We start from the raw sequence: 27,330 nt of genomic DNA, 5'->3' as shown, positions 1-27,330 counted from the left end.
TATATATAATAAAGTAGTTTCGATAAAACAATATATATATATTATGTATATAAATAACATCCGTTTAGCTCGTCAACACAACATACTAGCCATGCAAAATAACATTGTATTGTTTGCACAGTTTGTATGTAAAAGTAATATAGATGTATCATACAACAGCAATCAATGAATTGCATAGATTTTTTTTAATGATTCGCCTTTCGTATATATGTATGGTGTGTATATATATATATAAGCATAATTAATAAATATCGGTTCTTTCACATAATATACTTACACGGTAATCGTTTCTCTCTTTCATCATCTTTTTAATCCTAATAAAGCGTTTGTATTACACAATCGCGTTCTGGCAGTTGACGAACTTTCATCGAACCATCTGCTCCGCATGAAAATAATCGACCCGCAGAGTCCACGTGTAATTGGGTAACGCCCTGGATGACAAATAAGTACATTATTATCCCTGTTTTACGATCAACTGAATTGATACAGTACCTGCCCTATATTTTTGAAGAAACTAGACCGTGGGTGTTCACCAGGAAATGAGTAGAGAAGAGAATGGACGGTCAAACCCCATATCTGTGAATGAGATTTATTGTTATTGAATAAGCGGAGTTGTAATTTAGTAGAGTAGCGATTTGAAAAATAAGACTTGTTTACCTTAATATCACCATCACCTGCTCCGCTAACGAAAAATTCTTCGTGCGGATCAAGCGCTAAACACTTGATAGCTGATTCATGCGCTTGGAATCTATGCCTCTGTTGTCGTTGCCGCACGTCGAATATGTTGATATCGCCTTTCTTGCCGCCGCTAATCAGCAATTGATGCTGCGGCGCCAGGATCAACGCACTGGCTCCCTGCTCGTGACACATGAAACCTGACGAAATGCAATAGAATTATGATTGCAAAGAGAAATATCAAAAGATTTCTTATTATCCATTAAAGTGCAAGTAGTCATTTTATGCGTGATTATTATTCGTACCTTGTACGAGAGATTTGTTTTGTGGAAGTAACGTGTCCCATAGTGCTACATTCCGCCCTTCCGAACCATGACCGGCGGTAGCCACGAGACTGCACGCGCCGAGGAAGACAAAGTCTGAAGTAACTTTGCTGTGGCACTGATAGGTCTAAAACAGATTTTAACAATGAACAAGTGGTACTTTTAACAGTAACACTTTAAACGGAATGCGAAGGTTCTTACAAAGAATGGTCGAGCCGTTCCTTCCCGACATGCTACTTGAAACAAACTCAGATGGCCGTCAGAATCGGCTACTCCGAACTTGTTGCCGTGTTGTGAAAATCGCACGCGGGTCACTTTGGCAAAAGTGCCGGGTGCTCTCGGAGTTGCGACTGCCGTCTGATGTCCCCATTCCCATAAAGATACAGAACCATCCTGCGATCCGGTCAAATCTGACGTCATCACGTATGCAAAAAGAAAACAGACACATTACATTACTTATAAAATCTTCTATAATTTTTGGACAATCATAATAAATACTTAATCTTTGTATTGTTAGTCTCTGTATGCGTGACAGATTATAATAAATATACTCACATAGCGGTAAGAGCGGATGAGAAGAAATTCTTCTAATGCCGTCAATTTTGTGCTTCAGGATCTGTCGGAATAAAGTACAGACGATCCATTGAGTTTGCGAAATTAAAAACAGAGAGATTCGAGATAATATAAATAAGAATATATGATACATTTATATATTCCAGCAGAATTAAACTAATAACTTGATGAACACAATACTGCGATAATATTAAAAGTATTTAACGCACATTTTTGGGTGTTGCATCAACACAAAGTAGGTTTAATGGAATTGCATAATGGACATGTAGCATGCGTTTTAAACATTGCAGCGAGTTGTTGATTTTGCAAGTAGTATTCAGCTGAAACTGCTTTTTGGCCCACTAGCTTGCAAAGTTCTAACGTTGATCTCTAGCGATTAGCGCGTTTTGCAGATGTTGAATTAACATGTGGATATGTATATGAATGTGGTATGGTAATATTATATGTACAACAAAACACTGATGGAGACATATCCAAATTTCACGCATTTTCGCACCGAGAAGATATGAGAAAAGCGTAATATCTAAAACTGGATACATTATCGATTAACGATTAATCGATTTAAACATAAACTGATTTGAAAAAATTTAAACGAGATAATATATGCATTTAAATATTTAAATATTTATTTATATTGTCAATTATATGTAATTGACATTAAAATGTACATTTGATGAAATACTTGTGATAAGAACAGTTTTAGCCATCAGCTGTAAATATAACGTCTATGAGAATCTAGGAGCAGATGAAACACCAGTTGTCAATTGAGAATATGATAATAGAATCTCATGAAACTTTTCTATCATATTATTGTTATACTGATAATGTATAAGCAAAGAAAAATACAAACCAATGCACTGTGCATGTTGCTATGAGCTCTTAGACAAAACGATAATGGCTAAATGTTTCTAAAAATAGACCTTACGGTTGAGCTGTAAGATCTTGTTGAGAAGTTCAAAATACATCTGATTTGCAATATACCTTTAAAGAACCTTTAAAAGTATGCAACAATTTCAATAATTCTTCTTAGATAATCTTGAATCTTTGTAGATAATATAACTAAACTATATAAACTTTCTATACTGTGTCTTTAATATATTACAAATCAGAGATATCTGCTTGTTACCCAAAAAAAGTTAAACATGAAATTTGCAGACTAGGATAGACTATAGGGTCTTGTTAGATGTAAATCTCACCGGCTTTAACAAGTGTTTGCTCCTATCGGCAACAAATTGACAGAAACGCAGGTCGTGGGAGCCAGGGAAAGCAGGCATCCCCTTCATCTGAGCGAGCGAATGAGCCGCCAGTTCAGTGACGCAGACCGAGTTAGATGTTAGGCAAGCATTGAACAAGCAACATTGTCTCCGTCACCACTTTTGTGCTACCCTATCCCAATACACCACATTCACAGGTTGCAAGGCTTGTCTGGCGATATGTATCTCTTTTGTCCTTATATAGCCATTAAAAGGAAAAAAAATTCCATGTATAATAAAGTTGCTTTACAGTTGCTTTACAATCATTGATTGGCATTATAAGTACAATGTTAAGAAAAGCATTGAAAAAGAAATAATCATTGTGTACAAGTTATTAAAAAGCTTTCCCAATTTTAGACACAGGTGTGATGAATCTGATTTTCCTGCATTTATTACATAAAATGAACAAGCCTTGCGAATCCAGCCATATCCTGATACGTGAGACACAGTGCACGTTTTTGTCTCAATATATATCATGCAATGAATGTAAGATTTATTTATAGTCATAGTCACACATCTTTTCTCTTTGGTGCAAGATACTGCTACTCGCGTCAATCTGAATATAAATGCATAAGTATTGTCTAATAATATTATTATTTTCGTATATCAAAAATGAGAAAAGAAAAATATTATTACAAAAGACGCATTGTCTAGTGACAAAGTGATGTCAAACAGACAAATATACAATGTATATGCAAGGACTCGGTACACATGTACGATGATTCTTGGAAGATTCTTGGAATATTCCAGGTGGACAGCACACTTCCTACTTAAGTCGACATACATCCTTGCTCTATTACAAGCTTATTAAAAATTCCTTATATAATCCCTATATGTTATCAGGAAACTCCTATTACCAGGTATTTATAAGCTACTTAGGATTTGTATTAATAGTATTAATTTTGAAAATACTGCAAATATACTCTTTTAGTTATGACAAGTCAAGCTCTCTACATATGAATTAATTAATGGATCTGCAATCTCTTGCGTGATAATGATTAATTGCATATTTTTCACACTCACGCACGCACATGTATATTTAAATAATCTACATTGTGAGATATATATGTAGTGAATACAATTACACTCAAAACAAAAGTAAATTTTGTGAATAAAAAAAAATAAAATTTATTTCATCTTACTTAGCCTTGGGATTGACTCAACATTCAAAAATTACATGTCAAACAGTAACTATAGCGCAAATATATAGATAAGAAATCAAAAAGTTAATTGAATGCTTTATATAAATTAATTCGAGTTATATTTACAAGAGAGAGAGAGAGAGAAAGAGAGAGAGAGAGAGAGAGAGAGAGAGAGAAAGAGATAGATTCAAATGCTTCATCTTTGGCTTGTTTTATTGCATATAATTAAGATTATATCACAAGTTCTTTAAAACATTCGATTAATTTTTGTACAAGAGAGAGAGAGAGAGAAAGAGAGAGAGAGAGAGAGAGAGAAAGAGATAGATTCAAATGCTTCATCTTTGGCTTGTTTTATTGCATATAATTAAGATTATATCACAAGTTCTTTAAAACATTCGATTAATTTTTGGGAAAAAAAAATATCTTTTATGATATACCATTTTATCTTTTGTAAGGTATATATTATTTATATCAAAAAAGCAAGGGAAGTCTTGATTAATAAAAGTAATACAACATTATTTAATATGTAAATTACGATGTAATAAAAAAAACTCACCACACTCGCGCCACGTCCACTCTGACTGGCTATACCTGAATGAGGCTGGGGACTGTTCGTTTGAGGACTCTGTGCCAACAAAGGACGATCTGCTGCTGTCTGCAAATAATGTGTAACGTAAAATACGAAATTTATTATTGTGTTTTAAATCGTACCTGTATAACTAAAAAGCTGGTTGGCTGTACAGGTTCTGGGTCGGGCTGCTTAGTCAAGTTGATAATATCGAATTCGCATTCATCTTCTAGCCACGACGGAAGTTCTAGGAGTAGGGAAATGTTCATTTCTTGCACTTCTCGAGGTGTAGCAAGGGCCATTAAACCTGGGTTTACCTATATACGGTCGTCACAATCGCATATTAGTGTATATCCCTTTTATCTAGATAAAATATTACATATTCAAAGCAATCCGCAAATTTATTTAAGTTTCATTAAAAAAACATAACTACACTTAAAATAAAATTTAAAAGAAGACCTGATTAAGACAGAAGGCACTGATGCTATCTTGTTCCTTATGAATGATCCTAACTGGTTCCGGCAAGCTTGTAGTGCCACTATCGCTACCTTTATCTTCTCCAGTTCCACGGTGCACACTATCAACAACTGATTGGTTACTTTCAAGTATTGTCGACAGGGATCTTCGTTTCCCGAACACTGCGCGAATGAAAATATCCTGAACCAATTCTTGTCTAACTAAGTAACACCATAGACGATTAGTAGGCGCTGCGGATGCCAATTTTGTACTGAAATCATTTAGAATATCTTTCTGTTTAATATCCCTTTCTCTTGTCTAAATTTTTAATTTATAGCTAAAAAAAAATTTTATTTCTCACTTGAAGGGAGTATTTCCTTTCTCCAATAACGATCGATACTTATGAATGGCTGGTTTTCCAGGCGTAGGAGAAGGATCCGGCGCACATCCAGGTATATAAGTCGCTGACGGTGGGCCTCTGAGTTCCAGCTCTTCGCGCAAAGAGTCTTGCCATTGTGCAACAATGCCCAGTGTACCATGGATTAGCGGACTACTTACAGGTAATTCTGAAATAATGTATCATTTCATTAATACCACCGTTATCGTGTTAATTCAATAATTATCATTTCAAGATATTATTTAAAAGATATAGTGCAATTTATGTACCCTGCATTTCTATGCCGGCGATGGTCAAAAAGTCCTGCAATTGCTGCTGCAGTATTTTAACTATCGCTAATCTCATTACGCTCCAACTGTACGAATTAGAATTACTATGCTCAGTATTATCCTTTGGTTTGTTCTTTGGCTTCGAACTCGTGTCGAATACATCTTCTTCGTCGTCTGTAGAATCCAAGTCGGACACCGCGGAATCAGAAGAATCATAATCAATTTCTTCCGCGTATTCAATCTCTATGCGTGGCTGGAAAAATAAAATACAGTTATAATTGTATAATGGCAAAATAAATAAAAAAATAATGATGTGACATATACCTTCATGAGAAAATAAGAGATCATGCTCATTTGCGGCGAGACAAATTGTTCTCTATATGTAGGTTTATCCTCCTTCATATTTGGCTGTTGACCTGTAAATTGTCCTAACAATTTCATATTTAGCTTGACGCGTTGTTTGGTTAACGAAGTCATGGTATTCCACATTCCGCTGGCGGTACTTTGGATCTCGCTCGTCACACTATCGGTCCGCTCGACACTATTCGTGTTACCACCCTTGCAAAGAGATACAAAGAAATATAAAACTAATATTTGTGAAACGCACATCGCACAAAGATCAATCATACCTGGCTACTAGTGGTGCTCGCTACACGCAACAGCTTTTTAACTCCACCGCCAAAGAGACAAGACCACGTGTTATTATCAAAGTGTTGTCCAACCAGTCTGTACAAAATGTGACTGTCGCAACTCGACAGAGCGTACATGAAGAGGCTCATATACGTTGCCACAAAAGCTTCGCAGAGCAAAATATTTAACTTCGGAGTGTCCTCGTCTTTTTCTCGAGCGAGCAACGCGCGTAAATTTGTCACACCCGGCCACTTGGCAGGCGAGGTAGTTATGCATACACCGTCATCCGTTGAATAACGTCGATGATACTTATTTGAAGCTACCAAGTGACCACCCGAGGTTTCTACTTCCGCGACCGCTGGGAAACTGAAACAAGTAACGTATAAATATCCGTTCTTTTCTTGAAATACTCTGTACAATAATTACTCAACTTAATCGTGAAAAAACATACCTCTCTGGCTGGTGATGTTTCATAACGAAAGTGTCCGAATCACAAAGCGATTGATAGATACAAGCGCTAAGCGCCACTGCTAGATCTCTCATAATGAATACTTCGCAGTAATGTGTATTTCTGTTAGGCATTGGCGGACTTCGTAGCTCTACCAATGTTTGTAGCATATCATGTGCGAGAGACTGCAAGAAACAACAGCGTAGCGTTATGTATCAATAGAAATAAGATAAAAGGGAGATGGTATAGAAATTTTGACGAACCTGCAGATGTCGGACTGGATCAGCTACAACAGTTTTATTGCAGGCAACGCTGGCACTTAATAAAGGTAGCGTAGTGGGGAAAGGAAGGGGACTGAGCAATTGCTGTTGAGTCTTTTCCTGTTGCAATTCTTGCAGCAAAAGTACCAATTCCATTCTTACCGATGCTAGACCGCCACCGGATGCACCGTGCAACGAACAATATGATAATAATGTTCTCAACAATGTTTCATTAGCTGAAAATCACAAGATATTTATCGCAATTTTGTTTTTTTAATATTGCCTTATTTTTTAAATGTAATATTAATTTTGCAAAAAATTGGGTAGATTTTTCTTAATTAAAGCGATTAATTAAATGACTCCAAAATAAAATTAGTTTAACCTACCTTTCAACCATTTCTTCCGCTTAACAGCTCTCTGTACTTTAGCCTCAAAGTCTAACTTCTCCGCCACTAGTATTTGATGTAAAGTCGGTTGCTCACCGGGTTTGTACGGCGGGATATCATCAACCATACCGCCCTCGTCTGAAAGTTATTCTTCTATTAGCATTACCATCGATTTTCCGTAATTTTCAAAACTGTAGTCAATATCATTCATATAACAGTTATGTGCATACAAAATAAAAGAAAAATTACATTCTACGACATTGTTTACATCCCCGTCCGCGTTAGTACTATAGCTGCACAACTGCCTCAATGCGTCTACTTCTCGTTCCAACCACACATATAGTTGATATCGTAGCTGACCTCCGTCTACTTCAAAACCAGTCGCTAATGTAGACAATTCCTCCATCAAGATTTTCAGGCAAGCTACAAATTTCAGTTGTTGCGCCATGATATCTAATTGACCAGCTGACTTTGGCATATCTTCTAAAATATCAATTAATTAAAAATTAACATAACGTTTTAATTAACAATTAACGTAAAAAATAATAATTTCTAATTGAAAGAAGATAAGCTCTTACTGTTATCGATCTCTGAGTTATACGCGTTATCTGGCTCTTTCTTATCAAGTTTCATGCTCATGGGAGGGCTATCAGCATCTTCACCCTCACCCGCATCATCATCGTCCCAGTTCAATTCTAATTTATCCTCCTCTGCGCGTCTGGTACTATGGGACCAATCAAACGACGGCGTATTCCAATCCAAAGAGGCAGCAGTTTCTGAAAACAATATTTTTCTTTTATAGTTGAGAATTCTTAACATATTTTACGTAGCAATAACAATACATACCTTTATTATTGCTTACTCCATTCGATTCATTTCCCCAATTAATGATACCAGTATCTATTTGAGTATCTTGAGCTCTAGACTTACTTGGACTGTTTAATAAGCCTATTGAGATAAAAAAATGGTAACAATTTCAATTCACAATCTATTAATTATCAATATGTACATATCTACTTACTTGGAGAGTCTTCACCGTTTGTTTCCATAACTTTATTAGGTAGTTTGGACAAGACTTCAAGAGCAAGGGCTGGACAACCAGCCTTGAAATGTGCATGTGCTGTGGTGAAATACAGTTGCCTTTCCAATGGTGTGATGGTATCCTCCAACATTAGCTGTTTGTCTGGTTGACTCTTCGTTTCTGTACCGTAACTGAATCCTGAGATCACCACTGAATGTCCTTTCTTATTATCTTGTGCAGTGGACGCAATATACTGTCTAATTAACAATGGATGTGTACGAAGATAAACATAAAAGTTGAAGACATTTGGATTCGCTGAAATAAAAGAATTAGATGTTATTCTAAGAGTTATTTCATACGTATGCAAAAATGTACAAATATATGAGTTTACCTGTCGTTCCCTCTGGTTTATCAGATTCATCGTTATACTGCGAATGCATATGACCAACGTTGGTCAGAAGTAAAGTATTGAGAGAACCGGAGTAATCCTTCAAGAGCCACAGAGCCATGCTACGCAAGAAAGGATCCGGATGTACTCTACTCATATCCTGATTTTGTCCATCTTTGTCACAGCCTAGAATCTCTTCATATAGCAATCTTTTCATATTGGGAGATGACGTATCGTTCTCGTAGAGTCTGGCTATCACCATCGCGAGTTGAATATCGTTTAGTTTGTTTAGACATACGTCAATGGCGTCTTTCAATGCACCGGCCAGTAAAAAGAACGCGGCCGCGTGTTCGAATCGTTGCTTTCCGAGTAGAGCAAAAGCGTTCTTTAGTGCCGCCTTTCTCCATCGGTCTTCGGCGAAATTATTCGAGAAAAAGGTAGTCATTCGTTCGTCCCGCTTGTTCCTAAATAAACCCCACACTAGATTCTTTTTCTTATTCGCCAAGTAATAAATAGCCGCGTCTAAAGGATCTTGATTAAGCTGAAAAGCGGCCTTCGCTATTTTCTCCACGCATTTCTTAAGCACCGTGTTGCTCCTGATCCACCAGCCTACGCCGAGCTCCTTCAGCACGGACCATTTTGGTTGACCTTTGGCGTAAGACGGAATCAATCCCAGTAGCTCCTCCTCTGATTCGGAATGAAATGCCCACACGAGGTTATTCGATGCGACGCCCTGTTTCTGAAATTGTGCTCGTTGTACCAACGGCAAGCAACGTATTAGATAATTATAATGCTTCATCGCCAGAAGGAATCTGAGGCCACAGTCATCCAGTGAGTCAGTGGATATGATTTCGCCATCCGGAATACCCGTTAGATTCTCCTTGGCGATCGCATTTTTGGCCGCGTCGATTGCGAATCTCTCCGCAAAGTCGACATTACATGTCGACACAGTATCCGCCAGAGCGAGCAGATGCATCTGATCTAAACTGGATAATCCCGGGAGATGAGTATGGGTCAGAAGACGCGACAATAATCTTCCTTGTCTAGGACCAAAGTGAGATATCCCTTGTCTCTCTGGCACCGAGGATCGTCGATCCTTTTGCCGCGAACAATCATAATCTTCCTCCAACATATCGTCCAATGATTCTCCCTCGTCCAGATTGCTGTCGAATAATTCGTTGTAATCGTGCTTGTCTTCATTCTGTTGATGCGGCAGATTGTTTTCCTTGTCAGCCAATAACAGAGTCCACAACGGCAGGGGTGAGATGGATGTGATCTCCGCGTAGTCCAGTGTCAATTCTTCCGGTATCTGCGTGGTCGAACCTCTCGGTTCCAACGGGGACGTCGTACCCACATAACTCACCGACATCGTCCTTGATCGCGACCAATTGCGCTGCTTTACCAGATTCTCGTCGTCGGCCCGCAAGGAGCAGGAACTGCCTATACATCGCACTAGATGTGCCAATATAGCCTTCACCCATCTAATTTTGCCCGAATTTAACAGTTCCATCAACTGCTTAGGATGATACTGTGGTAAAACTGGACAAGCTATCCTCGACGCCTCGAACAGTCCGTAATCCGGCATATAATCAAAGCTCAAGTTCTCATTTTGTATACCGCGCTTCTTCTTCGCGTCTAACATCGTTAGATTGATGCTGCTAACGCGTGACAAATGTGGCATGGAGGACACGTTCGCCAATCGTCTCTGGGATGTCTCGTTCGCCAACGTGCGTAGATCCTCGTCACGTAGATTTCGACTTGCCTGAAACTCGTCGGACTCCTGATGCTGCAGATTCGAATGGAAACAGTCATTCCTCGGATTTGGCTTCCATTGCGAATACACGTGCATTTCGGAATCCATGCCAACAACCAGAATGCCATCCCGTACCCAAGATATTTGCATAGGTAACGGCGGCAGACCGTCCGCCGTTGTCAACTCAATCTTGCGCAATTTCATCCATCGAATTTCGTCGACAAACTGTGGTTGCGCCAGCGACGAAGTTTTTCGCAATATCGGCCTGTTATTGCTCTGGGATTCCTTCATCGCTTTCATATTAGCCTGCGCCAAATCCGAGCACACTGGTGTAAATAGCATAATCTTAGAACCGACACCGACGGTTAGAATATGCGAACCGTCCTCTTTCGACACCCAATCGAGTTGCACCAGATGCTTTTGTGTGAGCGGGCACGTGTTGCCGTTCTCTATGATCGACTTTCGTAAAGATTGCAAGGTACTAAACGACGGAACCGCTAACAGTCCAGCATTCGACTTTGTGGAATCGCCGTTTTCCCCGTTTCTCGAAGATCTTATATCCTCGTGACTAAGAGTCTGCAATACCTGAGTGAGCCGTTTCTTCTTTTGCAAAAATCTACTGTCGTATAAATAACTAAGATCCAAATGCTGATCCACTGGTATTCGCGGAAGATGAATATTCTTCAGATGAATCGTATCCTCCAGAATCCATTCGCTGCCTCCTGTACTCTCGCACTCGTATATGGCAACGCAGAGATTCACATAGCGCGAGTCCGGATCGTTCTTCGTCGGACGAGTAAACGACTTTCCATACTTATAAGCACATGCAATGCGTCCGCTATAGGCCGCACTTATGTTCAACGGTTGACCAGTGATGTCAATAATCGATTCCTGATCCTTTCTGATCATTTCCCACTCGCACCACTCGTAGTCGAGTTTGTCGTCTGGCTTCTTCGTCACCTTACACTTCCAAAAACGTACGGTGCTGTCGCTGCACGCCGTTACAATGATGTATGGCGCAAAGCAGGCAGGATATATTGAGGAACTACTTAAGTGTCCTGCCGCGGGTGCAGCATGAATCACCTCCACTCCGTCGGGCAAAGGCAATTCCTGCATGCAGACCTTCGTGGTAGTAATAAGAACATGGCTATTCTGATGGCGACGAGGCAGGAATGTCGAATCCAAATCGGCTTGACTCTCGCGACGACTTCGACTGCCACCGGTTTGACTGGCTCTGCGCGATCGTCTACCTTCCGCGTGACTTAATCTACCGGGTGTGCCCTCGTCATCTTCGTCTTGTACCAGGTGAGAATCTGGCACGTACATCATTGAACCCGACAGGCCGGTGGTTTCCGGTTGCGATGCTATCACTAATCGCCACATATGCACGGTGGTGCCCTGTTGTGTTCGCTCGAGAACTACTATGTAGAATGGTTCCTCGAAGATCGCCGATTGCTGCAGATCTACCATGGCATCCAATGTGGACTCCATGAGTCCTAGATCATTGCTAGATATGTCGACACCGGGCTGCTTCTCGTCGCTTCTCTCGCCCGTGATCAGTTGCTCCTGAAAGACGTGAAGAAACTGCGTGTTCTGCCAATCGTGAGTAGCATCGGCGATAGCGTCTAGTTGTATAACACATCCCGGTCTCGCGGTTGATTGTTGAGATACTATTTTTATTCTATCGTGAATCGAATGCCTGATACCATCGTCCGACGACATATCCGTCGAGAGGCTGGCCATGGAATCCATCATTCGGCTTCTTCTCTCGCTAATCGACACTTCCGCCAGTAATGTTCTGGCATCGATGACAGCCTGATAGACTCTCAGGCATTCTCCGTCGCTGGCCACAAAACACGCACTGGGAGAATTGGATAAATTACCCAGCGTCGTACTCGGCAATAGTGTCGGTATCCAAGCTACATTACTGAATGCAGATATCTCGGGTGAATTGATACGCGCTAATTCGGAAACTCCACCGCTTTTCGACAAGGGCCCCACGGCATCTACTCGCCATAATATTAGTTCGCTGCAAAAGCCGGTAGGCGACATGATGTCCTTATTCTTGGAGGTGTCGTGCTTACCACTAATGTTTTCATTAGATTCCGCCGATTGTGTACCAGAAAATTCGGGTATATTATGATGAGAAGTTGTCACAAGCAAAGGTAAGACGGGATGGCACGTGATGTCGTTTACACGAAAGCGGTGTCCGGAAGCTCTACATGCGTGTCCTATGCTTAACACTTGCGAAAATTTTGTTTTATCCGCAAACGTCAACTGCCATAAATTCAAAGTACCGTTCGAGTGCTTCGACACCATGGAAACAATCGGACTAGGATGGGCCAATAAATCTGCTTCGTGCCCATTTTTATTACTCTCCAGCGCATTAGTTTCGGCTTTTGTTTGATTCTGATCGTCCGTAGTTTCTATATTTTTCAATAACTCTTGACCCGCTTTCGAGGTTAAAGTGGATTGCTCCTCGTCTTGTTCTATGAGGCTAGGTAAGGGCGTCGCAACTTCGCTAGGCTCGCTTGGTTTTGTCGACGATTTTGCGACCTCGCGGATATTTAATAACGGTCCACCAGTATTGTGAGAATACATCGATACATTGTGGCTCATTGTTGATGCGTCACCGAGCGGGAATGCGTTCGGAATACGAGTGGAAAAAGAAATTTGCGCCTGTCGAAAAGATCCAGGATGATACTCATCCAACCATTCAATATGCCAAATCAAAAAGCTCCCGTCTATCGGATGTATCGAGAACAGCAGATCTGGATTATGATGCCAATCGCGTAGCAATGTTTCTATTTTTGTATCTAATGAATCTGGCGCGTGATTCATAGTGGATGTTGCATCTGTCGCTATCGAATTAATGGAGGTTGTATTGCTGTAACAGAAAATTGCAACATGTTAAAAATTTTATATATAAATAAATATAAATTATTTTTTTTATAAGTAAATAAAATTCGCGACATGAGGTGACCAACATATTAGATACGGAACCTCTGGTTTATGACAAAAGAAAAATTATTGAGAAAATGTTTCTTATATTGTTTAATATATATATATATAAATCAGTTGTTGATCCTTTTTCTTATAAAAGGTTAACATTTTAGTAATTTTTTAGCCACACACACACACACACACAACTTGAAGTAAATAATACATTTTAATTTACTCTAGAATGCAATAAACATATTTCTGCCTATTTCCTACAGATAAATAATACAATATTTTAAAAAATAGAATGTTTTACTGCGTCATATCGCGGCTTTTCATTCGATTCCACCATCGCAAAAGCATCGAAAAGTTTCATATGTTACTTACTTTGGCATATATTTACTTGTCTTGCGCCAAGAGAGGTGTGTTACAGCCCGTGGATGCGCAACATAAACAAAACTAAAATTGTCACTGCCCATGGACTGAGAAAAATTTGTATGATCCACGCTTTTTGCGGGAAAAACTAGAAGCAAAAAACAAGCTCTAATAATAACCACTTATAAATATAGCAAGATCATTATCCGTTCATCATTATTCAATATAAATACATACATTGCTTATTTTCGAACCATATTTTCACCAATCTATCATTCATTCCCGTTGTTGCGAATAAAGTACCATCAGGACTAAAACTCATAAGATGAACTGGTGTAGCAGTACGACATTTCCATACACAATTCCATCCGCCTGGATCATTCGCAGACAATGTGTCCCCAGGCCCAGGACTCTCAGCTTCTCCTCCAATTGAGAATGTCACCGCGCCAGCTGTTAAAAAGTAAATATATGTATTAATGTATACTAAAGTTGTTTCTCGTCACAAGATGCACATATCTGGAATGTAGATAAGAAAGCTTAACATTTATAGTGTGTTTAATATTTTAATAATATAAGAAATATAAAAATAAAATGTTTTTGAATTACATTAAATTATATTTTATTATCCATTTTTATGAAATTATATTATCTAATGTGTTTTAGAATAATAGTATATGCATATTCTGCAACAGCAAAATGTGTATAAATTAAAGTGTTAAAAATGGCAAGCATAAAGATCGAATATATTAGCATTTTAATTAAAGCACATTGGTCCTTGTCTATGTTTGCAACTATTATATATATAATAAAATATATATATATGACAAAAAAAAAAAATATATATATATAACAAAATTAAGATTCCAATTGTAATGTAGCATCAGTTACAAAAGCTCCTATTTTGACAATTATAGCGCAAAAGTAATTCTGGTCATGTTTCTTGGCAAAATGCATTTGTTTCAATTCTCTAATTCTCATTTCAATTAAACATGCAAATGACTAATTTTCATAAAAAAATACTGATGCAGTGCAATGGCAGAAAAAAGCTATGATATGTTAACATGCCAACACTGTATGTTCATTCTCAAAAAGAATGAACTCACGATCCTGAGAAGTATTTGCCATAACATTATGATTGTTTCCAGTTGTACTGACTTCTTCTGTTTGTAATGTTTTCGGCTTTGTAGTTATAGGCAATATTGCTGTATCAAATAACACAATAATTCAAATATTTAAAAATATTTAGAAGAGATGAAAATATCTATCTTTTTGGTTATACATATATGTCATGCAAATTAAATCAGACTTTTATTATAGAATATACTAACATTTCTTTTTTAACATAAATTGTAGATTATTTTTCATAATTATACAAAATTTTTTTATAATGTTCATTATATTGAAAGAAATAATCAATAAGAAAATAAACTTACTGTGTTCTTCTTGAAATGGCATGATGTTTTGATGCCATAACTGTAACAGTTCGCCACCTGTCAATAATCTTGTTCCTTCTAAATTCCATGATAAAGAGGTAATATTCGATTCTGTTTGCAGACTTCCTGTTTGAACCCATCTATATTCTAATTGCTATAAAAAAAAAAAATTGATAAAAGTATTTTAAACATCTCTCCTTACATTTATATAAACACATATTTAAATGTACAACAGAAAGATATATTAATACAAACATGTGAACAAGTGCTGTGTATAAGCGGTGTCGGCTCAAAAATGCACACTTGATTCTCATATGCTGCAGCAATTTTTCCTGTATCTGTACTACAGTCCAAACAACTGATTCTAATATAATTGTGTACAGCTCCAGGAATTATTTGGACTCGTTCAAAATTGTTGGCCAAGATCACAATATTGCAACCAGCTGCGTATGCCTAAGTCAAATAAATAGATCGTATTTAATTTAAACTTAGAATAAAATTAGACAATTTTCAATTTTCTATGTTTTTGCAAACTATTTTCGTACATTGTCATACTTTCATCATATCAAATCTTGATTTTGCCTTGCAATATAGCACATCATCAGTGTTTTCGTTGACAAAAAGTCAAATTCTCAATAAAATTTTAACAAGTAATTGCAAAACAAGAAAGATCGACAACGAAATTCACAATATGTCAATTGAGAATATATAAAACAGAGATATATCATATATAGAGCATGACAAATATATGACGTTCCATCGAAGGAAATCGTCAATTCGAAGGAGACACAGACGGAGACATCTCCTGTGTCTTCATACACCTAATCAAAGTGTCATTTGATCAGCTGACTTCCATAACGCGAGAGTACGTATTTTTCGTCATATTTTTCGATCGCTTACGAAATACCATACGACATCGACCGCGAAGAGGCCTAAGCTAATCGCGAGACATGCATCGATGGCTGTCACTAAAGTAGACTCACGGTGAAGGAGATTCCCTCGACGGAGCCAACGGCGTAACAGCGATCGCCCGCATTGCAGGCGCCGCTCAGTATCTGATGACAATTCATGTTCGCGTGATTACGCGCGAGAAAAGAGATTTTGAAAAGTTACCTGAGACTTGGATGAGAGTGCACACTGTGCGCCAAACTGTGATGAGATGAAGTAGTATGCGTAGTATGATGTTCATCACTACTGTGATCTTCTTGACTCATTGATCGGGCACCAACAGCTGGCTTCTGAACCGTTTGCAGGCGAATTCCCTTTTCTGAAAAGAACATTGTTATTATTAATGGCAATTGCATTTTTTCGACAACATACAGAGTAAATTCAATGCATACTTGGGGTACATTCATCTTCAGACTCATGTTCTACGTGTTCAGCATGTTCTTGATGCTGTAAGCCTTCCTCTTTTTCCACTACTTTACGGGTTAATTCCTGCAATATATTTTCGGCTTGCATGGTGAAGTGCATTTCTTTGTTATTTAGCCAATGTAAAATAAAATTCGGTTCTCTTTCGGGATCTCCGGTAATTAGGCTTGGTACTAGCGGTATATCTATAACATGAACGTATACTATCCACTGACGATTACCAATATTTCAATAATATTCAAAACAATATTATACAAAAATATTAATGTAATATTAAATTGTAATATTAATTAATAATCATATTAATTAATAATAAATAAGAGTAATGATTGCAATTGTAATAAGAATTGTGTAATATTTCATTAAATATTGTATATATAATATAAAACAGAAAAAAAAAAAATTTCTACGCTATTTTATATGATACATAATAAACATCAATACTATACCAGTTTCTGCGTTGATACTGGCTGCCAAGTGGAAATGCATTCCTGGATAATGACCAGAAGTTTGATAATTATTATGAAAATCATGTACAGAATAAGTAGATGGAAGTGTTGGTAAAGTAGGCGCTGTATGACCAGCCTGATGTTGCTGTTTAGCATGTCGCCGAATATGAAAACATGTTCTATAAACAGAATATTTTATGTATTATCATTATTTTATTTCACGATAAATATATTTCTATATGAATAAAATATGTTTCTCATATACTTCATATGTTTCAGCCGTTGCATAAATCGATGTTTGTGCATATTATGATGACGATGTTTGCCATGATGACCATGTCTATCAGAGCCTTCAAATTGACTCATATTAGCTAAACCTTCAATATCGGGCGGTATCGTTTCTGTCCACACTCGACAAATGTTATCGCGACATGAGGTGACCAACATATTAGATACGGAACCTCTGGTTTATGACAAAAGAAAAATTATTGAGAAAATGTTTCTTATATTGTTTAATATATATATATATAAATCAGTTGTTGATCCTTTTTCTTATAAAATCGTTCGACGAAAGAATCAGCCACTCTCACGACTGTGCCGAACGAACCCTCTGTTAATTGTGCTGTCGTTGCTGACGTTGATCGGGCGTCACTCAGCTCGACTTGACTCGAATGCTCGGCTCTACGATCCCTGAGAGATGCGTCTCAGATTGACGCGACACGACGATCGGACGACCGCGGTGCGGCCATCTTTAAATCGATCTCTTCATGATGCGTTCGAAAATCTTAACCTAACGTAGCGTTGACCAATTGACCAATCAAGAGCGAAAAGAGCAAAGATTTCTTTGTTCTGATTGATCAGTTAAAAGCTACTCTAACCCGCGAGTGGGATTTCTGAACGCACTCTTGCAAGGACATTTCTTAGCGTGCAGCAGCAGACTGACTAATTAAAGGCGGCTGTTTTCGGAGCAATCGCGCCGCCGCGATAGCCGCGCGCGCATATCGCGTATCGATGCCGAAAATGCTAACGAGATGCTTGAAACTCTCACATTGATAAATGAAAAAGATGTGTGAATTTGATAGATTAAGATATGCACAGATTATAATTTTGAAAATTATAACAGATTTGTCCTTTTATTTTCTACACTTTTTATTCTTTCGCACGTTCTCTCTGCATAACCTTTGGATAAAAAGTGAATCTTTGTCTTTTTATTTAAAGACAATATAACACAGATTGTAGTAAGAAATGTTAATTTCGTATTCCTGAAATCTGCCTAATGTTCAGAATAATATCAAATTATAATAATAATTTTATAACGAAAATATAATTAGTGATATATATTATTAGAAATTAAAGTTGGAAGGAAAAAATTAGTCTTGAAGCAAAGCTATTACTATATATATTATATAGATATTATTCTATTATTATATGGATATTTTTTTTAGAAACGCTTTCGCTTTGAACACGAGGCAGGTAAACAACACGTGTGTATCGTACATATTAATAAGATGCATATGTAATACACCTTGTAATACAATATGTAATACATATATTGTACATATATTAGAACATATGTCTTCGTATGTATGTAAACAAACGCAAAACAAGAAAAAATGCATATTAGCCGTAATCGAGCGACAAGTTGTTCAGGGAAAAAATTATTTAACGTGCATTTATATTGATCCTTTTTGTTATTAAGCGCGTCCGTGCTATATTTAGCAATGTCTTCCCGAACCGTCCTTCTCACTTAAGCCGAAGCATATTCAAAGTGCACCGAGACGTATACACTTTCCATTCAAATATATCTTAATTATAAGTCTGATTCGATTCCAAAAAAACGTCAATTTCGATCATTCTGTGTAATTCATTGAAGAGAAAGAAATCATCATGTAATTGGCATGAAACGACGACGCGATTGCTTATCTCTCTTTCAAGAAACCAACACTCGGTTCTGTACGTGTCATTAATTGCGACCAGTTGATACCAATTACAAAATATACGTTGACACACACATATATACGCACACCATGTTTTTAATTATGTAACCAAACGGAATGCGTAAAAAATATTACTGCAACTCACATTGAGACGTCATACAGATTTTATAGACTTTATGCCTTATATGAAGAATTGTGTGTAGAATATAATAAAAATATTTGCATCTATTAATAATGTTGATACGTAATTCATATGTCACAGTGATACAGAGATACACAAGCATCCGGCTATTTCAACAGGTCCAGAATCAACAAATATTTCATGCATTTTTAAACTTTAATGCAATCCTACGAGTATTTCTTTGACTGTTCACTCTCAAAAGAAAAAAATTTCCAAACATATTATATACTATATTAAGAAATAATATAATTAATAATTGAATATATAATAAAAACACATTTGTCATACGATACGCATTATGTAAAATAAAAGTCAATGAACAGAGTTAATTTTTACAATTCTTCATATATATTTGCGATAAATTTACATAAATACCTATCCATATATTTCCACACAAAAAAAAAATTGAAAATTGCGAAACTCCATTCTTTTCCGTAGATTAAGAATTTGCAGCGTTATAAGATAAATTCCCATAGATTGTTTCTCGAATCCATTCATTTTTCAAAATCTGTCAAGTAAATGATGATCAGTATCTGCACATTATACATGTATAGTCAAAACCTGCTTTTTATTCTAGTTTGGATTGATAAAGATAGCTGTGTCTAAATCTATGAGATAAAAAATGACAGTAAATACGAATGTATGCATATATCTATATTTGCATGTATACATGCGTGGGTCGGTGCATGCACGTGTATATATATTCGCCCACATAGATAAGAGAGTATATAGAGAAGCACAGATATAAAAACCTAATAACACTCTCTCTCTACATGCCCCCGACGCATGCTCCGTTTCAGGGTCTGGCTGGGGTGATATCCAGTCGGGTAAAAGAGCTTCGTCTGATAGTGCCTGCTTTACGTCGATCATTACCTGGCGGAGTGCGACCCGTCGAAGACGCTGCTGAGCAAAAAGATGAGGGGTTCTTTCCCCTTTCATCGTCCAAGTTTTCATCGGTTTGTTTCTTGGCGTCTTGAATACTGAAGACATCGCCTTGTCGAAGCAGATTCATGTCCGTAAAGCGAGGAGGAATTTATTGGATCCAGGGTCAGAGGCTCGACCGGCTTGGCTCGGGATAGCTCAGTGGCCAGGTCCAGGCATTTTTATCAGCGATTAAACGGCAGTCGGCCTTGACTGCAACGCCGGCCTTGGACATTGGTGACCACGTCATCGTCGGCATCCCCGGGATACACGCGCGTGTACGTAGAGATGACTGTTCGGTATCAGTGTACGTGTGTGCGTGATGAAACAATACACACCACCTGTGGCATATATCCGTCATCGTCGTGGTCGTTGTATTTACGTTGGTGCCTGCAATTACGTGTTACATTGTTACATTCAGCAATCGGAATCGTTCTCATCTCGCGATATTCTTGAGAAATAGACTGACGTCGAGATTGAGACCGGTGTAATCTCTCGGTGGGTTTGATCGACGCGGATATTGCGACGGAAATGCGGATTAAATATATAACACTTTACAGCATAAATATATGAAAAATTCATGAACCGTAATACATAAAAAAAAACTGTTATTATTTTATATATTAGCATATATTAACAATAAAAGAAAAGCTCTGTAAGAATTTATCTTGCCTTAAAGAATCATATAATGAGCGCGCAATTTATTTTTATTTTAAAATAAAAACGTGATTTGATTGTTCACATCTTTATGTGCCTGAATCGAAATCCGAAAGCACCGAAATTATACCCCGGTTCCAAGCCTCGTTTTTGCCGTCCATCACCGATAATATACGCGCGAAGGACTCGAATGCGTGAAGGGTCGATTGCGGGAATCTTGACAAATTAATATCAAGCCGGTGACCACAGAGAGAGAAAAAAAAAGAGATAATTCAGTCTAAAATTACCGAGTACATTCGTATCATTCTAGGTCATACACAGCGCATGCATCTCTCGCGAGCCCTTATTGTATATTAAATAATTTTCTAGAGTATATTGCATTATGTGAATTTTTGATAAGGTAATTAAATATTTGTGACGTTACTTAAATTTAAAAACTCCGTTATCAATTCGCGCATGATTCTTTGACCGAAAGTATAATTTTAATTGTAAAGGGCTAGAGACGAAAACCGTCGTCGTTGATGATACTTGATGACCGATCAGACGTCCACCGTACCATTCCATACTAGCAACATGGATGAACACGAGAAAAACCTGATGACGGGGACATTGGATCAGAGGAAAGAGGCTTTTAAGGAAGACGAGGAGCTCATGAGGGAAACGACGAAATTTATTAGCGAAGTGATAGAGACCGCCGCTACAGAAGCCTCGAAAAGAAAAGCTCAGTCGGAGGTAATGTGCGAACTCGCGAGCTATATTAAAATAGAAAAGTTTCATAGCACAAGTGCATAAACCGAAAGGCAAACGCGCCATTAACGCGGCCAGCTACTACTATCAAAATATATCGCGCGCGAAGATTGGGCCTACAATAGTTGCTCTTTGTGTTTCAGGGAGCTGATACAGGCGAAGGTAAGTAAAAATTGATCTTCAATATATTCGATTCGTTCATGAAACTCAAATATCTCATTTTTACGAGGCTGAAATATTCTTGATTGACTCGCGTCGGATATAACGAAGGAAAAAGAAGGCGGTAAATATTATACTCAAGAAGAGAAGGTAGGCAAAAAGCAAACAAGAAGAGATGGTTTGATAAGCGCGTAGATTATTAGATTGCTAGATAGACGCGTAAAAATAATGAAAAAAATTTATAGATATTAATAAATATATAGAAGAATAGAGATAGTGAAATAAACGTAATTGACTAAATAAATGCAAATTTCAATCGGTGAGTAGAAATATGTTCACATTCATGTAATATTTCTGTTGTTGCATGGATGAGACGCAAAAATATATAAAGAATAAATTATATTTAAAAAAATATCAAAATAATCATATATAAGAAATCGATACATCATAAGCTATTCAGCTTTTATCATCAGTTACAAAATGTTTATTAAATCTATAATATTAATATTATATCGATAATCTTTAACTCACGAAAAAAGTGATTTCGACCAAAAAAGAATTTATTGGTCGTAATATTTGTTAAATAATTTTTTTCTTACATTTCTTATAAATTTTCTCCTATCATCAATAAAAACAACAGAGATATTTCAGATCATCAAGTTGGGTAAAACACTCTCTGTGTAGAGCTACTTACAAAGTAGAACGACGCACAATTATAATTATCTTTCAAGATTGATATTTATAACATGCTGACTATACGTATGCGCGTGTGTGTGTGTACAGGCAGTAGATTGAAGGGTGGCGATACCATCGCTGGCTGGAACAACCGAGCGCGTGGATTCTGCAATCGTATTCTGAATGCCCTTTGCCCGTGCTTCACCAATCATGGTAAATCGTAGAGCGATTCCACACGTAGTGTACGCGCCGCAACACGCTACAAACTCTCCTTTACAAACAAGTAGTTTTGCATAGTGCGTTTACATCGTTCATATCGCTTCACCATTCAATTAGATTGCAGACATCCTCCCACCATACCATCTACAGATGCAGACCGAGAACGAGTCGACCACGTCGATCGATTGTCCGATCAATTTTGAGAGCCGGTGCTTGTGAATGATTGTTTTTATCGCTTCGCCTTCGACTAGCGAAGTTTTTACAACCGTGTTGGGCATTATTTCTCATCTGAAACGATAGCCGTCGAACCGTTCGTTATTAATCAAACTCCTCGATAAACCATTCAACATTCACACACATTTACATTTCGATACCACGATGTATATAAATACTTACACAGCACAGAGTCATCATCAGAAGCGTTCGCCAAAGAGATCTTGTCGCAAAGTTGCGTGACACGCATTTTTTATGCAAGATTGTGTGACTATCATTCAACTATCAATTCATCAAATAATATTTAGACTTTATTCACATCCGGACTTGTTCACAAACCAGTCAACAAATCCATAGCAATCCGGCATGTTTCATCAACGAGCAATAAACGCAACTGGAAACGGTAGCTTGTATAATAGATCGTCTGAAAATAATTAGAGATTTATTAGAGAGGATTTATTACCACAGTTAAATGTAAAAACTTATATATATTTTGGACATTCTTAATCCAGAATATCACTTATGGCTGAGTTTCTCACTCTCATTTTTCAATCAAAGACTGACAGTATCAACGAGACTGAGACAAATTTTATCATAATTTAATTAATTCTTTATCTCTCTTAAACATTTTAAAGCAAGAAATGAACAGAAGTCGGTTAAACTATAATAAAATTCACTCGAATCAATTCGTGGACCAAAAATATCATCATACATCTTGCAGATTTATTCTTCTTGGTATCCTTGGTTTTTTTAATCTAATTGAATTAATAAAAAATAGCAAACAAGAACATAAAAAAAACTGAAAAAGAAACATAAAAAATATCGCAGCTTCTGCATCGGTCGAGTTATTATTTATGCTTATTGTTAGATAAATTATAAAATGGTAATGAAGAGAAAAATGCTTCATTTTCGAATGTAAGCGAGTTGACCGTTTTCAGAGTGCATGCTAATTGTGCATCCCGAATCTGTGGCGTAAGAAATGGACGTGATGTAGCAATGATCTTTGTGTCGGCACCACTCTTGCATGCTAAGAACATTAGAGGATGTGGCAAGAGAGCGATGCATACACAATGCATATGTTATTCTTTTCCTTTAGAACTGTTCGCCTGGACTCCGTACCGGTATCGCTTCACACGACCTTAACCGTTCGATGACCTCCGGATTTCCCGTTCCGCAGTACGGGCTTGCAATTGATGCAAATTAACAAAACTAGGATTAAGTTCTTTCCACTGTCAATTCAGATCTTTCGCGCATTGCGCGTCTTTCATACACAGGCCACAACTGAAGACATCTGTCACATATCTATCTATAAAAAAAAAAAGAATTATAAGAGACTTTCTAAATCTCGATGGCTGATAGGATACCGTCGTTTAAGCATTAATCGTGCATGAACACGAGAACTATGTTAGAGCGTACAAATTCGACGTTGCGTCGACATATGCCCGAATTAATCTTTCTAATGTCGCGTGAGAAAGATAAGGGTTAAATCTGTTGCTTCGGCTGCTGTGCAATCGAATGCGAGAAAATCTACATTAGTGTTCAATGGAAGAAGTAATTGTGTAATTAATTGAAAGCGACTCGCGCTTCATTTTGGAGCAAACTGCAACGTCTTGTCGAGCAGTTTGATTGAACATGGCAATAGTTGGTCTCTTATTTCGTTCGAAATATATGTCATCTTAATTATTATGCCTTTCAATTCTACAAGTATTTCAAATGAATATCCTGGCGGTAATATCATGTGACTGATATAGTTCCTTTCTCGCACACATTCTTCGCAATATTAAATTTACTTTGATTAAACGTATATAAAAAAAAAAAAATTTCATATACATATATACAAAAAGAAATGTGTCATATTTCAGTTATTCAATATTAATCTTTCAAACATTTAAATTTTTCTTTACACTAGTTATGTGATATGTGTATATAAGCTCTAGTTTTATATTAAATAAAAAAGTTGAAGAATTTAACATTGGAATTTATAAATGACATAGAATATGTGTGGACAGTTAAAAAGAGACGAGATATATAGAAGTGTATTGCATCATCTTTCAAAGTTTATGGGATAAATAATCTTGATCTTTCAATGTCTAAAAAATTACATCGCCCACGTTATACATATTTTGATTTATTGATTTATGATTTCAATATATCTGAAAAGTACGACGCAATTTTTAATTAATTCAGCTGACTAAGAGATATTTAACTGGTTGCATCTGTTTAAGTTTGAAGACACCAAACACAGCAATAATGCATGTGAATATAGCTAGAAAATTTGTGTATTAAACGCTGTATACTTTACATGTTTATATGTCATAGGTTGTCAAACAAGAAGATTAATCGAGCATACGGCATATTCCATAATTTGGTCAATATTAGTTTTGACTTGAAATTTACAAAGAGAATATAGTTGAAGATAAGCAATAGCAGCGCTGTTACTGATATCGCTTGTTAGGCACAAGGGAAACGGGTCGATACCGTTGGTATGGGACTATCAACAACGTATATGCCATTATCAGATTGAATGCAGATGAGCGGTGTCGTTGTATTTATTTTATTCTTCCTAAATCTGTAAAATCGTCAAAGAGATTATTCGGTTAAAAATCACATTATATATAATAGAGGAATTAATCGGTTACGAGAATGAATTTCAATAATCGACATTTTAAAAGCGCTGTGTGTTATCCGTACTCACATTGAATGTACCTGTGTTAATCAACATTGTATAAGTCGTTAGAGATTTAATTGTACAGTCATCGTTACACAGGATATTCTGAAAAGAACGCGATATAATAACGGATATTCGGAATAAAATTTAAAATTAAATTTTTCTTAATAAGAATTATGCAAATTCGCATCTATATGAGAAATAGAATTGTATGACAAAATTTATGTGACAATATAAGATATCAAGGCTATGTCTTTTTTAGAGTATCCTGGTATGCAAATTTTTTTTGCGCATTGAAAGAGGGTCAGCACAAATTGCACGGGTCGCGTGGTTCTCGGCTTCTATGTAACGTGCACTACTACTATCGCGTATGTTTGGTATAAACGATGACTGTATCTCAACGTTGAAACGTCGACGGGACACCGAAAGGGTGCCGGAAAGAAAATCAATATATCCATGCGGTTTTGGCTATGAATTGCCATTGCTGGGAGCATGTATGCGCCTACATACCATTTCGCTGGCGAAATTAACAAAAAAAGCGCACGAGTCACCAAATGTTCGTTCGGGCGCCTTTGCCTTTCCCTCTTAATCGTTCATCTCTATGTGCATATCTGAATTTACATTCATAGTGTGCAAGAGGCATGCTAGGAGGTTGCGAGGTCCAAACATATTTTAATTTCGCGCACACATATACATATATATATATATATATATATATATATATATACACATACATACATACATGTGTACACAAGCCCATTTTAGCAGTAGGCTGTCCCTGATGATAATTTGCTGAATGTTCTCGTTCGCATATTTCTGGAAACAAAGAGAAAAAGAAATTATGCGAAGAAATACTCTCTTCACGTTGCCTATTTAGATGTATAGAGGGGTCAACAGTGTATTATGTATATCTGAGACGAGTGACAATCAAACGCATATGGACGTAGAATTGTCGTGAAATATTATATGTATAAATACAGATGTATACAATTTAATATCGCGACAAACTTTGTATTTTGCGTTACTGAAAAGTACTTGAGATATATATATATATATATATAAAAGAGAAATATATTGCGCTGTAATGTTATCTTCATATATCTTTCGTATCGCGAAACTGCAAATTAAACACAGCAGCTGCTATTGACGGGTATCCAACTATCAGAGACATATACACGTATCGTTGACAGACTTACACCATACTTGTGAAAGTATTATTCTGAAAGCGATGTCACATATATAAATACACAATAAATATTTACTTTGAAAGAAATTCTGTTAATTTTTATTGCATGTATTCCTTAATCCTTGTTCCCTTATTATTTTTTAAAATAAATATTATATTTTCGCTTGTGCATAAATGCTGGTTTCTAATTATTTCTTACATTACCAATGTATTGCATAATTATAATTCATAAAAGTTAAAGTAACTGAAATATAATGTGCTTATCTACATGATTGACATAACATACGTTTAATGTCAGAGTGATTGCTATGGTAACGTAAACTATAGGTTTCAAGGCAGTTTCGTGTTTCGTGCTGCATACTGCATAGCGTATTCCTCTATAAAGTGATTTGGTACGAAGTAAAACAATTTAGAAAAGCTTGATGAGATAAACATGAAATAATTAGAAACAAGTTTTTGTAATACGAGAGTTATGCATTATTATATATTTTTCGGTTAAACCAATTGAGACTCTAAACTTTAAAAACGGTAAGTTATAACAATTATGACATGTGAAGGGAGATTTAAAGTAACTCTATATATGTGCAATTTAATATAAAAATTACTTTATATCTTTATATTCAAATTACGCTCGTGTGTAATATTTTCAAATTAGCA

The 27,330-nt window shown here is 36.8% G+C and overlaps 1 protein-coding gene across 1 annotated transcript; it reads right to left on the bottom strand.

Moving 5' to 3' along the window:
* Positions 1 to 6: 6 nt before the first annotated feature.
* Positions 7 to 18,027, bottom strand: LOC115237410 (dmX-like protein 2). Its single transcript, XM_029810419.1, has 27 exons — positions 18,014 to 18,027; positions 17,376 to 17,573; positions 17,111 to 17,289; positions 16,631 to 16,846; positions 16,404 to 16,557; positions 8,793 to 13,429; positions 8,402 to 8,716; positions 8,227 to 8,328; positions 7,959 to 8,156; positions 7,630 to 7,863; positions 7,381 to 7,518; positions 6,998 to 7,230; positions 6,738 to 6,919; positions 6,286 to 6,652; positions 5,981 to 6,214; positions 5,657 to 5,909; positions 5,352 to 5,556; positions 4,994 to 5,261; positions 4,678 to 4,851; positions 4,523 to 4,621; positions 2,768 to 2,854; positions 1,554 to 1,614; positions 1,200 to 1,408; positions 981 to 1,125; positions 658 to 875; positions 493 to 576; positions 7 to 431 (listed from the first exon to the last, which is right to left on the bottom strand). The coding sequence occupies exons 1-27, from the start codon at positions 18,025 to 18,027 to the stop codon at positions 315 to 317; spliced, it is 9,321 nt and encodes a 3,106-aa protein (XP_029666279.1). The 3' UTR covers positions 7 to 314.
* Positions 18,028 to 27,330: the final 9,303 nt, after the last annotated feature.

This window comes from Formica exsecta, unplaced genomic scaffold (genome assembly GCF_003651465.1).
Source record: "Formica exsecta isolate Colony F162 unplaced genomic scaffold, ASM365146v1 scaffold295, whole genome shotgun sequence".
In the NCBI taxonomy this organism is placed as follows: Eukaryota; Metazoa; Arthropoda; class Insecta; order Hymenoptera; family Formicidae; genus Formica; species Formica exsecta.
Note: the sequence above shows the minus strand (reverse complement) of the source record. Positions and strands in the feature narration are given on the sequence as shown.